Source organism: Taeniopygia guttata, chromosome 31, assembly GCF_048771995.1.
Source record: "Taeniopygia guttata chromosome 31, bTaeGut7.mat, whole genome shotgun sequence".
NCBI lineage: Eukaryota > Metazoa > Chordata > Aves > Passeriformes > Estrildidae > Taeniopygia > Taeniopygia guttata.
This window is the reverse complement of record NC_133056.1, coordinates 480,051-493,876: the sequence shown is the minus strand read 5'-3', so window position 1 is coordinate 493,876 and position 13,826 is coordinate 480,051. Positions and strand designations below refer to the sequence as shown.

The following is a 13,826-nucleotide window of genomic DNA, read 5'->3' as shown; positions in this document are numbered from 1 at the left end:
AAAAACGGCAGCCGAGCCCTCGCCCCTCCCCCACCTCGTGTGACCCCGACCCCCCCCACGTGTGACCCCCCCGAGCGAAAACAAAAAAACCCGCAAAAATAAAAAAATCCCCCCAAAAATATTAAAAAAAAAAAAAAAAAAAGGTGTGGGGGGGAAAAGCCCCAAAAATAAAGAAAAAACTGCCGGAAAAGGCTCGGGGTGATTTTGGGGTCCGGGGGGGGCTCTGGGGGGGTCTGGGGGTCTTGGGGGGGTCTTGGAGGGAGTTTGGGGGGGCTGTTGGGGGTCTTTGAGGGGTTTTGGGGGGCTATAGGGGGTTTGGGGGGGCTATAGGGGGTCTGGGGGGTTTGGAGGGGGTTTCGGGGGGTCTTTGGGGGAGTTTGGGGGGGGCTATGGGGGTCTGGGGGGTGTCTTGGAGGGGGTTTTGGGGTCCATAGGGGGTCTCTAGGGAGTCTATAGGGGATGGGGGGGCTATGGGGGGGTCTTTGAGGGAGTTTGGGGGGGGCTATGGGGGTCTGGGGGGTGTCTTGGAGGGGGTTTGGGGGTCCATAGGGGTCTATAGGGGATGGGGGTCTCAGGGGGCTATTGGGGGTCTCGGGGGGTTTTTGGGGGTCTCGGGGGGTCTCTGGGGCGTCAGTGGGATCTATGGGGGTCTGTAGGATCTGGGGGTCTCTGGGGGTCTCTGGGGGGGTCAGTGATATCTGGGGGGTCAGTGGGATCTGGGGGGTCTGTGGGATCTATGGGGGTCTGGGGGGTCTCTGGGGGTCTCGGGGGGTCTCGGGGGGGTCTCAGGGGGCTATTGGGGGTCTCGGGGGGTCTTTGACGGGTTTTGGGGGTCTATAGGGGGTCTGGGGTGGTCAGTGGGATCTGGGGGTCTCTGGGGGTCTATAGGGTGTCTATGGGGGTCAGTGGGATCTATGGGGGTCTGGGGGGTCTCTGGGGGATCTATGGGGGTCTCTGGGGGTCTCGCCGTGGGCGTGGCCTCGACGAGTGGGCGTGGCTTCAAGGAAGGGGCGGGACCACCGTGACCCCGCCCACATTGACCGCGCCCCGCCCACACTCTGATTTGCATTGACCACGCCCCGTTCCGCGACCACGCCCACACCGGCCACGCCCAATCGGGGTCGATCACGCCCCTCTCCTTATACGGCATGGCCACGCCCACTGAGTGACCACGCCCCCTCGGGCTGACCACGCCCCCTCCCCTCACGGCCGCCGCCGCCGCCGCGGCCGGACCGGAACCGGACCGGAACCGGAACCGGAGCCGGAACCGGGGCCGGAAGCGGAACCAGAACCGGAACCAGAACCGGAACCGGCCCCGGAGCCGCCGCCGAGCCCCCGGCCCCGAGCCCGCCATGGGGGCCGGGGGGGGGGCGCGGGGCGGGCCCCCCGGGCCGGGGGGGAGCGGCTGAGGCGGCGGGACCGGGACCGGGACCGGGACCGGGACCGGGACCGGGACCGGGACCGGGACCGGGGGGGGGCCCGGGGTGAGGGGGGGTCCCGCCATGGGCTGCAACATGTGCGTGGTGCAGAAACCCGAGGAGCAGCACCGGGTGATGCTGCAGGTACCGGATGGGGGGGAAATGTGGGGAGGGGGCTGCAGGGGGAATGAATGGGGAGGGGGCTGCAAGTATCGGGTTAAAGGAGGATAAATGGGGAGGGGGCTGCAGGACCGGGATGGGGGGGGAAATGTGGGGAGGGGGCTGCAGGACCGGGATGGGGGGGGAAATGTGGGGAGGGGGCGAGGGGACCGGGATGGGGAGAATGGGGGAAATGTGGGGAGGGGGCTGCAAGGACCGGGTTAGGGATAAATGGGGAGGGGGCTGCAGGGACCGGGATGGGCTGAATGGGAATAAAAATGGGGAGGGGGCTGCAGGGACCGCAATGGAGGTAAATGGGGAGGGGTCTCCAGGGGGAATGAATGGGGAGGGGGCTACAAGTATCGGGTTAAAGGATAAATGGGGAGGGGGCTGCAAGGACCGCAATGGAGGTAAATGGGGAGGGGGCTGCAGGGATCGGGATGGGCTGAATGGGAATAAATGGGGGGGGGTTCAGGGATCAGGATGGGGATAAATGGGGAGGGGGCTGCAGGGACCGCAATGGAGGTAAATGGGGAGGGGTCTCCAGGGGGAATGAATGGGGAGGGGGCTGCAAGTAGCGGGTTAAAGGATAAATGGGGAGGGGGCTCGGGAAGGGAAATGGGTCTGGGGGCTCGGGGGGAATGAATAGGGAGGGAATCTGGGATAAAAGGAAATGGGTCTGGGGGCTGCAGGGGCCGGGAACTGCGGGGAGGGGAACAGGTCAGGGGGAGACAATTTGGGGAGGGGGCTTGGCCAGGTAAAGGAGGGTCTGGGGGCTTCGGGGGGGGGGGACAGGTAAAGGGGGGGGGCACAATTTGGGGAGGGGGCGTTGGATGGGGAGGGGGTCCAGGGCAGGTAAAAAGGGGGGTGGGGTCGCTGTGGGCTTATTTGGGTGGGGGTCCCGCTGTGGTTTATTTGGGGAGGGGTCTCTGTGGGTATATTTGAGTGGGGGTCCCGCTGTGGGTTTATTTGGGGAGGGGTCTCTGCGGGTTAATTTGGGGAGGGGTCGCTCCGGGTTTATTTGGGGAGGGGTCTCTGCGGGTTTATTTGGGTGGGGGTCTCTGCGGGTTAATTTGGGGAGGGGTCGCGCTGTCCCCGCCGTTGCCATGGTAACCACGCCCGCCGCTTCCGGGCGAGCCGCAGACAATGGAGGGTGGGCGGGGGTCCCGCGGGGGTCCCGGGGGGTCTCGGGGGGGTCTCGGGGGGGTCTCGGGGGGTCCCGGGGGGTCCCGCGGGGGTCCCGGGGGGTCTCGGGGGGTCTCGGGGGGTCCCGGGGGGTCTTTGGGGGGGTTTTGGGTCTGGGGGCGTCGCGGGGGGGTCGCGGTGGAATTTTGGGGAGGGGGGAGTGGATTCGGGGGGGGTTTGGGGGCGGATTTGGGGACAATGGGGACAGCGGGGGGGGGGGATTTGAGGGGGGGTCGTGACCCCGAATTTGGGGGGGGTCCTGACGCGCCCCTCCCCCCAGGTGGGCGGCAGGGAGGGGTCGCGCCGGGGGGGCCCCCGGGGGGGCTCGAAGGAGCCGCTGGTGCTGACGGTGCTGGGGAGGGGTCCCCGCGGCGCCCCCCCCCCGCCGCCCCCCGCCCGGGGGGGGCCGGGACCCCCACCCACAATTCTGGGGGGGCTCGTGGACAGCGGCACCCAGACCGACATCAGCTTCCAGAGCCGCCGGGGGGGCGCCGAGCCGTGAGTGGGACCCCCCCCCAAATTCACGGGGACCCCCCCCAATTCCCTGGGACCCCCCCCAAATTCCCTGGGACCCCCCGACCCCCCCCCATTTCCATGGGACCCCCCCCAATTCCCTGGGACCCCCCCCAATTCCCTGGGACCCCCCCCCCAATTCCCTGGGACCCCCCCCAATTCCCTGGGACCCCCCATTTCCCTGAGACCCCCCCCCCATTTCCCTGAGACCCCCCCCCAAATTCCCGGGGACCCCCAGACCCCCCCCAAATTCCTGGGGACCCCCCCCCAATTACCTGGGACCCCCCCCCCATTTCCCATGGACCCCCCTCATTTTCCTTGGACCCCCCCCATTTCCCTGGGACCCCCCCCCAATTCCCTGGGACCCCCCCAATTCCCTGAGACCCCCCCCAATTCCCTGGGACCCCCCCTCATTTCCCTGGGGACCCCCCCCCATTTCCATGGGACCCCCCCCCATTTCCCTGGGACCCCCCCCCATATCCCTGGGACCCCCCCCAATTCCTTGGGACCCCCCCTCATTTCCCGGGGACCCCCCCAAATTCCCTGGGACCCCCCCAATTCCCTGGGACCCCCCCAATTCCCTGGGACCCCCCCCCAATTCACTGGGACCCCCTCAATTCCCTGGGACCCCCCCCAATTCCCTGGGACCCCCCCCCCCATTTCCCTGGGACCCCCCCCTCATTTCCCTGGGACCCCCCCCCATTTCCCTGAGACCCCCCCCCATATCCCTGGGACCCCCCCCAATTCCCTGGGACCCCCCTCATTCCGCTGGGACCCCCCCCCCAATTCCCTGGGACCCCCCCCCAATTCCCTGGACCCCCCCCCCATTTCCCTGGGACCCCCCCCCAATTCCCTGGGGACCCCCCCCCATTTCCCTGGGACCGCCCCCCCATTTCCCTGGGACCCCCCCCCATTTCCATTGGGACCCCCCCCCCAATTCACTGGGACCCCCCCCCCAATTCCCTGAGACCCCCCTCATTTCCATGGGACCCCCCCCCAATTCCCTGGGACCCCCCCTCATTTCTCTGGGACCCCCCCCCCATTTCCCTGGGACCCCCCCCAATTCCCTGGGACCCCCCCTCATTTCCCTGGGACCACCCCCCCAGATTTTTGGGGACCCCCGACCCCCCCGGATCCATTTTGGGGGTGTCCCACCCCCAGAGACCCCCCAGGACCCCCCAAAACCCTCCAGGGACCCTTTTTTGAGGCCCCTCCCCCCTTAAACCCCCCCAAACCCCCCCCAAAATCCTCTGGGACCCCTCCCCCCTTTCGGGGACCCCTCCCCCCCTTTTGGGGACCCCTCCCCCCTTTTGGGGACCCCTCCCCTGATTTCTGCCCCCCCCAGGCCCCCCCAGGATTATTTTGACCCCGCGGATTTGGGGGAGCCCGAGCGCCCCGAGGAGCTGGAATATGAGGTGGGGGTCCCGCCGGGGGTCCCGGGGAATTTTTGGGGGGTCTTGGAGATTTTGGGGGGGGTCCTGAATATTTTGGGGGGGGTCCTGAGCCTTTCTGGGGGGGTTTGGGACCCCCAAAGTTGAAGAAAAAGGAGCCAAAAATGAATTTATTGGGGAGGGTGAAAGTGGGAAATTGGGGAGGGGTCCTGGGGGTGTCCCCGGTTTTTTGGGGAGGGGTCCTGGATATTTTGGGGGGGTCCTGAATATTTTTGGGGGGGTCTGAAGGGATTTTAAGTAGTTTGGAACCATCAGAAAGGAAAAAAAAAGAGAAAAAAAAAAAATTTATTGAGGAGGGGGGGGCTGGGAAATTGGGGAGGGGTCCCCGGGGGTTTTGGGGGGTTTGGGGGGTCCCTTGGGGGGGGTCCCCAGGGTTTTTGAGGGTCTGGGGTGGGTTTGGGGGTCCCTGGGGGGGTTTTGGGGGATCTCGGGGGGTTTTGGGGGGTCTCAGGGATTTTGGGGGTTCCTGGGGGGTCTCGGGTGTTTTTTGGGGGTCTCTGGTGGGTTTGGGGCTCCCTGGGGGAATTCTGGGGGGTCTCAGGGATTTTGGGGGTTCCTGGGTGGTCTCAGGTGTTTTTTGGGGGTCTCAGGGAGTTTTTGGGGGTTCTCAGGGATTTTGGGGTTTTTGGGAGTCCCTCGGGGGGTCCCTGTGGATTTTGGGGGTCCCTGGGGGGGTCCCTGTGGATTTTGGGGCTCTGAGGGATTTTGGGGGTCCCTGGGGGGGTCCCAGTGGATTTTGGGGGTCCCTGAGGATTTTGGGGGTCCCTGGGGGGTCTCTGAGGGATTTTGGGGGTCCCTGTGATTTTGGGGGTCCCTGTGGGGGTCTCAGGGATTTTGGGGGTCCCTGTGGATTTTGGGGTGCCCCCAGGAGGTGCAGCTGTACAAGACCAGCCACCAGCTCGGCATCACCGTCTGCTACCGCACGGACGGCGAGGAGGACCCCGGCATCTACGTGGGGGAGGTGCGGGGGACCCCCAAAATGGGGAGGGGGACCCCCAAAAAATCCGCAATAAGCCCCAAAAATCCTGGGAAAAAATCCAACAAAAATTGTAAATAATCCTGCAAAAAATTCCCTCAAAAATCGTAAAAAATCACAAAAAAATCCGCCAAAAATTCAAAAAAATCCTGTAAAAAAATCCCCTCGAAAATTGTAAAAAAATCCCCCAAAATCCTAAAAAATCCTGCAAAAAATTCCACCAAAAATCAAAAAATAAAATCCTGCAAAAATTCCCTAAAAACATCATGCAAAAATCCCCTAAAATCCAATTAAATCCTGCAAAAAATGCCCTGAGAAAATCCCCAAAAATCCTAAAAACTCCTGCAAAAAAATCCCCTCAAAAATTCGTAAAAAATCCCCCAAGTAATTCTAAAAAATTTCCCCAAAAATCCCAAAAAATCCTGCAAAAAGTTCCCTCAAAAAGTCCTCAAAAAGCTCCAAAAATCCTGCAAAAAATTCCCTCAAAAAAATCCTAAAAAAACACCCAAAATTCTAAATAATCCTGCAAAAATTCCCTCAGAAATCATTAAAAAAATTTAAAAATACAAAAAAAATCCTGTAAAAACTACAAAGAAAATTCCCCCAAAAAATCCCCAAAAATCCTGCAGAAAATTCCCACAAAAATCCTAAAAAATCGCCCAAGGAATTGTAAAAAATTCCCCAAAAAATGTAAAAAAAAAAAAAAATCGTACAAAAAATTCAAAAAAGTCCCGAAAAAAAATCCTAAAAATCCCCCAAGAAATTCTAAAAAAAATCCCCAAAAATGCTAAAAAAATCCCTTAAGAAATCGTCAAAAAATCCCAAAAAAATCCTGCAAAATATTCCCTCAAAAAATCCTAAAAATTTAATCCAAAAAAATCCTAAAATATCCCCAAGAAATCCTAAAAAAATTCTGAAAAAAACCTTTAAAAAAACCCAAAAAATTTTTAAAAAATTTTAAAAGTCCCCAAAATCCCCAAAATCCAAAGTTGTAAAAAATCCCCAAAAATTCAGGAAACCGCCCCAAAAATCCCAAATCCGGGGGATTTTGGGCCTTTTTTGGGAGCACTGGGGGGGTCCTGTGGTGGGGGGGACACCCCCAATGTTGGGGACCCCCCCAAAAAAATTTTGGGGATCCCCAAATTTGGGATTTTTGGGCCCCTCAGGTGAACCCCAACAGCATCGCAGCCAAGGACGGGCGGATCCGCGAGGGAGACCGGATCGTGCAGGTGGGATTTGGGAATTTTGGGGGGATTTGGGGGATTTGGGGGGATTTGGGATTTTGGGGGAAATTTGGGACATTTTGGGGGAATTTTAGGGGCAGTTTTGGGGGGAAATTGGGGGATTTTGGGGTGATTTGAGGGGAAATTGGGGGATTATGGGGGGGAATTTGGGAGATCTGGGTTGGATTTTGGGGATTTTGGGGGGGGAGTTCGGGGGGAATTTGGGAAATTTGGGGTATTTTGGGGGGCAATTCTTTGGGGGGAAATTTGGGACATTTTGGGGGAATTTTAGGGGCAGTTTTGGGGGAAATTGGGGGATTATGGGGTGATTTGGGGGGAAATTGGGGCATTATGGGGGGGAATTTGGGAGATACGGGTTGGATTTTGGGGATTTTGGGGGGGAGTTCGGGGGGAATTTGGGAAATTTGGGGTATTTTGGGGGGCAATTTTTTTTGGGAAATTTGGGACATTTTGGGGGAATTTTAGGGGCAGTTTGGGGAGAAATTTGGGGCATTTTGGGGGATTTTGGAGAAAATTCAGGGGGATTTTGGGGAGGGCAATTTGGAGGCAAATCGGGGGAATTTGGGAGAATTTGAGGGATTTTTTGGGGATTTTGGGGGGGCAGTTTGGGAGAATTTGAGGGATAATTGGGGGATTTTGGGGGGGCAATTTGGGAGAATTTGAGGGATTTTTTTGGGATTTTGGAGGGGCAATTTGGGAGAATTTGAGGGATAATTGGGGGATTTTGGGCAATTCCATTCCCCCACCCAAAAATACCCCCCAGGACCCCCCAAAACCTCTAAAAAATCCCCAAAAAAACCCCACGAAACCCCCCAAAAAACCCCTGAAAATCCCTCAAACCCCCTTTTCCCTACACCCTTTGTTTTGGGGGGGGTCCCTGGGGGTCTCCCCACCCCCCCCAAATTTTGGGGACCCCTCCCCAATTCCAGATCAACGGGGTGGAGATCCAGGACCGGGAGGAGGCCGTGGCCTTCCTGACCCGCGAGCAGCAGACCAACATCTCCCTGCTGCTGGCCCGGCCCGAGAGCCAGGTGGGATTTTGGGGGTCCCCAAATTCTGGGGAGGGGTCCCGAGGGAATTTGGGGGGTCCCGAGGGTTTTTGGGGGAATTTGGGGGAGATTTGGGGGAGATTTGGGGGGGTTGGGAGCAGCAAAGATGAAAATAATGGAGGCAAAAGTGATTTTGGGGGGAGGGAGGGGAATTTGGGGGGACTGGGAAATTGGGGAGGGGGTCCTGGGGAGGAACCCCAAATTCTGGGGGGGGTCCTGAGGAGTTTTGGGGGGGTCCCGAGGGTTTTGGGGGGGTTTGGGGGGGATTTTGGGGGCACCAAATATGAAGGAAAAGGAGGAAAAATTGATTGATTTGGGGAGGGGGGTGGGAATTTGAGGAGGGGGATTTTGAGGGAGGGGGCTGGGAAATTGGGGAGGGGTCCCAGAGCATTTGAGGGGGGGGTCCCGAGGGAATTTGGGGGGGTTTGGGGGGGATTTTGGGCAGTTTGGGGGCACCAAATATGAAGGAAAAGGAGGAAAAATGGATTGATTTGGGGAGGGGGTGGGAATTTGGGGAGGGGGATTTTGAGGGAGGGGGTGGGAATTTGGGGAGGGGTCCCGGGGGGTCCCGGGGGGTCCCGGGGGTGTTTTTGGGGGTGTTTTTGGGGTCCCTGACGCCCCCCCAGCGCTGGAAGGACAGTGACCGAGAGGATTTCCTGGACGAGTTCGGCTCCGATGAGGAACCGGAGCTGAGGGGGGCCTGGACCCCCCCCGGGCAGGTGGGAAATGGGGAAAAAGGGGGGAAAAATGGGGAAAATGGGGAAATTGGGAAAAACTGAGGGGAAAATGGGGGAAAATGGGAAAAACTGAGGGGAAAATGGGGAAAAACTGAGGGGAAAATGGGAAAATTGGGAAAAACTGAGGGGGAAATGGGGGAAAAAACTGAGGGGGAAAGGGGGAAAATGGGGAAAATTGGGAAAAACTGAGGGGGAAATGGGGAAAATGGGGAAAATTGGGAAAAATTGGGGAAAATGGGGAAAAAACTGAGGGGAAAATGGGGAAAAATGGGGAAAAAATGAGGGGGAAATGGGGAAAAATGGGGAAAAAACTGAGGGGAAAAACTGAGGGAAAAACTGAGGGAAAAATGGGGAAAAATGGGGAAAAAACTGAGGGGAAAATGGGGAAAAAACTGAGGGAAAAATGGGGAAAAATGGGGAAAAACTGAGGGGGAAATGGGGGAAAATGGGGAAAATTGGGAAAAATTGGGGAAAATGGGAAAAACACTGAGGGGGAAATGGGGAAAAACTGAGGGAAAAATGGGGAAAAAACTGAGGGGGAAATGGGGGGGAAATGGGGAGAAAAATGGGGAGAAAATGGGGAAAATGGGGGGATTGGGAAAAACTGAGGGGAAAATGGGAAAAATGGGGAAAAACTGAGGGGAAAATGGGGAAAATTGGGAAAAACTGAGGGGAAAATAGGGAAAAATGGGGAAAAAACTGAGGGGGAAAATGGGGGAAAATGGGGAAAATTGGGAAAAATTGGGGAAAATGGGAAAAACACTGAGGGGGAAATGGGGAAAAACTGAGGGAAAAATGGGGAAAAAACTGAGGGGGAAATGGGGGGGAAATGGGGAGAAAAATGGGGAGAAAATGGGGAAAATGGGGGGATTGGGAAAAACTGAGGGGAAAATGGGAAAAATGGGGAAAAACTGAGGGGAAAATGGGGAAAATTGGGAAAAACTGAGGGGAAAATAGGGAAAAATGGGGAAAAAACTGAGGGGGAAAATGGGGGAAAATGGGGAAAATTGGGAAAAACTGAGGGGAAAATGGGGAAAATGGGGAAAAAACTGAGGGGAAAATGGGGAAAATTGGGGAAAAAACTGAGGGGAAAATGGGGGAAATAGGAAAAATGGGGAAAATTGGGAAAAACTGAGGGGAAAATGGGGAAAGGGGGAAGGGAAATGGGAAAAATGGGGGGAAATGGGGGAAAATTGGGAAAAAATGAGGGGAAAATGGGGGAAAACTGAGGGGAAAATGGGAAAATTGGGAAAAACTGAGGGGAAAATGAGGGAAAATGGGGAAAATTGGGAAAAACTGAGGGGAAAAACTGAGGGGAAAATGGGAAAAATGGGGAAAAATGGTGAAAAAATGGGGAAAAATGGGGAAAAAGTGAGGGGGAAATGGGGAAAATGGGGAAAAACTGAGGGGGAAATGGGGAAAAATGGGGAAAACTGAGGGGAAAATGGGGGAAAATGGGGAAAACTGAGGGAAAACGGGAAAAATGGGGGAAATGGGAAAAATGAGGGGAAAAGGGGGGAGAAAATGGGGAGAAAATGGGAAAAAATGGGGGGGATTGGGAAAAATGGGGGAAAATGGGGGGGAATTGGGAAAATGGGGGAAAATGAGAAAAATGGGAATGGGGGGAAAATGGGGAAAGAATGGGGTGAAAATGGGAAAGATGGGAATTGGGGGGATGGGAAAAATGTAGGGAAATGGTAAAAAAAATGGGAAAATTAGGAAGAAATGGGAATTGAGGGGGAAAAATGGGAAAAAATAGGAATTGGGGGAAATGGGAAAAATGGGGAAAAAAATGGGGAAAATTGGGGGGAAATGGGAGGGAAATGGGAAAATGGGGAAAAACTGGGAATTGGGGGGGAATAGGAAAAAATTGGGGAAATGGGTAAAAAATGGGAATTAGGGGGGAAAATAATGGGGAAATTGGGGTAAAATGGGGCGTAAATGGGAACTGGGAAGGGAGAAAAATGGGGATGGGAGGTAGAAAACGGGAAAAATAGGAATTGAGATGGGGGGATTGGGGGAAAATGGGAATTGGGGGGGGGGAATAGGGGGAAAATGGGAATTGGGATGGGGAAAAACGGGAATTAGGTGGGGGAAAATAGAATTGGGAGGGGGTAAAAGAGGGGAAAAAATGGGAATGGGGAGGGGGGGAAATAGGGGAAAATGGGAATTGGGATGGGGAAAATCAGGTATAAGGTGGGAAAATTGGAATTAGGAGGGGGGAAAGGGGGGAAAAATGGGAACTGGGGTCGTTCAAATGGGTCTGGGGGATGCCGGGGCAGAGGGGAAGGGGCCGGGAGGGAACAGGGGAGGGGATGGGGGTTTGGGGGGTCCAAGGGGGGGTCCAAGGGGGGGTCCAAAGGGGCCCGGGGGTCCCTCCCGACGCCCCCTCCCCACCCGCAGCCCCCCAGCCCCGCCACGCCCGGCGGCGGCCGCGCCGAGCCCGACAGCGGCGTGGGGCGCACGGACGAGTCCACGCGCAACGAGGAGAGCTCGGAGCACGACCTGCTGGCCGAGGAGGCCGGCGAGGGACCCCCCCCGCCCCCACGGCCTCCCCCGCCCCGCCGCGAACCCCAAAATCCCCAAAATTCTCCCCAAAATTCCCCCCAAAACTCGGCGCGGCTCCACGCAAAACCCGGCGCTGGAGGAGCGGCCGCGCGGAACGGCTCCGGCTGCGGGTCGGCGGGAAGAGCCGGAGGTGGAGCGGGCGGGCGGCGCGGAGCGGGGCCGGAGCCGGGACCGGGACCGGGACCGGGACCGGGGTTCGGACCGGGGTTAGGCCCGGGTTTGGGGCCGGGTTTAGGCCCCGGTTTGGGCCCCGGCTCGCCGCCGCCGCCCGCGCTGAGCCCCGCGGAGCTCCGGCGGTACCGGGCGCTGCGCGGGCGCGGAGCCGCGGGCGGGCCGGGCCGGGCGGAGCTGGCGCGGCTCGAGGAGGAGCTGCGGCATTTGGAGTTCAAGTGCCGCCACCTCCTGCGGGCGCAGCAGCTCGAGCGGCTCCGCGAGCGCGGCCGCCGAGCGTGGCGGGACCCCCGGCCGGGGGTCGAGGGCCCTTTGGCCGATATCGCCGAAGCTCCGGAGCGCGACAGCAGCAGCGCCTACAACACCGGCGAGAGCTCCCGCAGCTCCCCGCTGCTGCTCCGCGCCGGCCTCGCCGCCGCCACCGCGCCGCCCCCCGCGGCCGCCGCCAAAGGGCCCCGCGGGAAGCGGCCGGGCCGGGACCGGCTGCTCAAGGCTCGGGCCATCAAAATCCTGGAGGAGCGCGGCGGCTCCACCGACGACGACGCGCGGAGCGAGTTGAAAACCGGCCGCTACTGGAGCCGCGAGCAGCGCAAGCAGCACCTGGCCCGGGCCCGGGAGCAGCGGCGCCGCCGGGAGTTGCTGCTCCAGGGGCGGCCCGAGGCACCGGCGGGGCCCGGAGCGGCCGCGGGCAGCGGGGCGGGGGGCGCCGAGACCCCCCAGCCCCCCCAGCACGGGCAGGGGTCGCGGCGGGGGCTGCGCAAGAGGAGCCGCCGCATCCTGGATAATTGGGTGACGATCCAGGAGATGATGCTGGCGCAGCACGGGGGGCGCCTGGAGCACCCCCTGCTCTCGGTCACCACCGTGTGACACCCCCGGGGGGAGTTTGGGGGGGCAAAAATTCATCAAATCCCCCCAAATTCCTCCTTAAATCCCCCCAAAATTCCTCCTTAAATCCCCCCAAAATTCCTCCTCGTTCTCGCATCAAGGAGAGACCCAACCCAGCCTCGCCCAGCGCTGTCACCCCCGGGGGTCTCTGTCCCTTTTGGGGGGTCTCGGTCCCTTTTGGGGGATCCCCTCTGGGGAGTTTCTGTCCCTTTTGGGGGTCTCTGTCTCCTCTTGGGGGTTTCTGTCCCCCCTGAGGGTCCCCCCCGGGGGTCTCTGTCTCCCGTTTCTGTCCCTTTTGGGGGTCTCTGTCCCTTTTTGGGGGGTCCCCTCTGGGGGGTTTCTGTCCCCCGTTTCTGTCCCTTTTGGGGGTCGCTGTCCCTTTTGGGGGGGGTCCCCTCTGGGGGGTCTCTGTCCCCCATTTCTGTCCCTTTTGGGGGTCTCTGTCCCCTCTGGGGGTGTCTCTGTGTCCCCCCTGTCCCCAACCCCTCCCCCCCCGAAGCACAAAATGAGGGGTGGGGGTCGCCCCTCGCCCCCCTTTTCCCCTCCCCCCCCTCCCATTGTTGTGTCTGTGGCCGTGCTTAGTTTGGGCTGATTTAGGATTTTTTCAGGGTTTTTTTACACTTTTCGTCACCTCCTCCCCAGGGCTGGGAGGGTCCCAGGAGGCCAAACCAGCCCTGGACCCCCTCCCCAAAAAAAAACCACCCCAAAAATCCTGGGGTGCTCCCCCCTCCCCAAAAAAAAACACCCCAAAAATCCTGGGGTGCTCCCCCCTCCCCAAAAAAAACCACCCCAAAAATCCTGGGGTGCTCCCCCCTCCCCCACCTCTGTCCGTGTCTGTGGGGGGGAGGGGCCGCGTTTGGGAATGAAGGAAAAACAAAAAAAAATCTCGTTTTTACTCATTTCACCCCTTTTTGTGCAGCCTCTTTTTTTGGCGGGGAGGGAGGTGGAAAATCTTTGGGATCCCCCAAAAAATAAACCAAAAAAAAAAAAGGAATTTGGGGAGCCTCGAGCTGACCCCGCCTTCCCGGGATCCCCCCAAAAACTGGAAGAGGCAAAATTTGGGCATCCCCAAAAAACGACCAAGATTTGGGGGACCCCTGATCTGTCACTGATTTTATGGACCTGGGCAGGTTAAAAATTGGGAAAAATGGGAATTAGGGGGTAAAGGATGAGGAGAAATGGGAAATGGTAAAAAATGGGGAAAAAATGGGAAATGGGGGTAAAAAATGGGGAAAAATGGGAATGACGGGGTATAAAATGAGGAAAAATTGGGAATTGGTGGGTAAAGACTGAGGAAAAATTGGGAATTGGAGGGTAAAAAATGTGGAAAATGGGAATTGGGGGTAAAAAATGACATTGGGAACTGGAGGTGGGGAAAAGGGAAAAAAATGAGGATGTGGGTAAAAAATGGGGAGAATTGGGAATTGAGGGGTAAAAAATTAGGATAAAATGGGAATTGGGTGGGGAAAA

At 58.2% G+C, this 13,826-nt stretch overlaps 1 protein-coding gene across 1 annotated transcript; it reads left to right on the top strand.

The window, feature by feature from the left end:
- Positions 1–1,180: 1,180 nt before the first annotated feature.
- On the top strand, positions 1,181–12,382 carry PDZD4 (PDZ domain containing 4). The gene is made up of 8 exons (XM_072920203.1): positions 1,181–1,562; positions 3,043–3,260; positions 4,621–4,690; positions 5,595–5,687; positions 6,869–6,931; positions 7,876–7,977; positions 8,622–8,714; positions 11,136–12,382. Exons 1-8 carry the CDS (start codon positions 1,503–1,505, stop codon positions 12,336–12,338), a joined length of 1,902 nt encoding a protein of 633 aa, XP_072776304.1. The 5' UTR covers positions 1,181–1,502; the 3' UTR covers positions 12,339–12,382.
- The last annotated feature ends 1,444 nt before the right edge of the window (positions 12,383–13,826 follow it).

Coding starts and splice junctions, on each gene's coding strand:
- PDZD4 (XM_072920203.1), top strand. CDS start 1,503: ATGGGCTGCAACATGTGCGTGGTGCAGAAACCCGAGGAGCAGCACCGG. Junction 6,932..7,875: donor AGGGAGACCGGATCGTGCAG/GTGGGATTTGGG, acceptor CCCCAATTCCAG/ATCAACGGGGTGGAGATCCA. Junction 7,978..8,621: donor TGGCCCGGCCCGAGAGCCAG/GTGGGATTTTGG, acceptor ACGCCCCCCCAG/CGCTGGAAGGACAGTGACCG.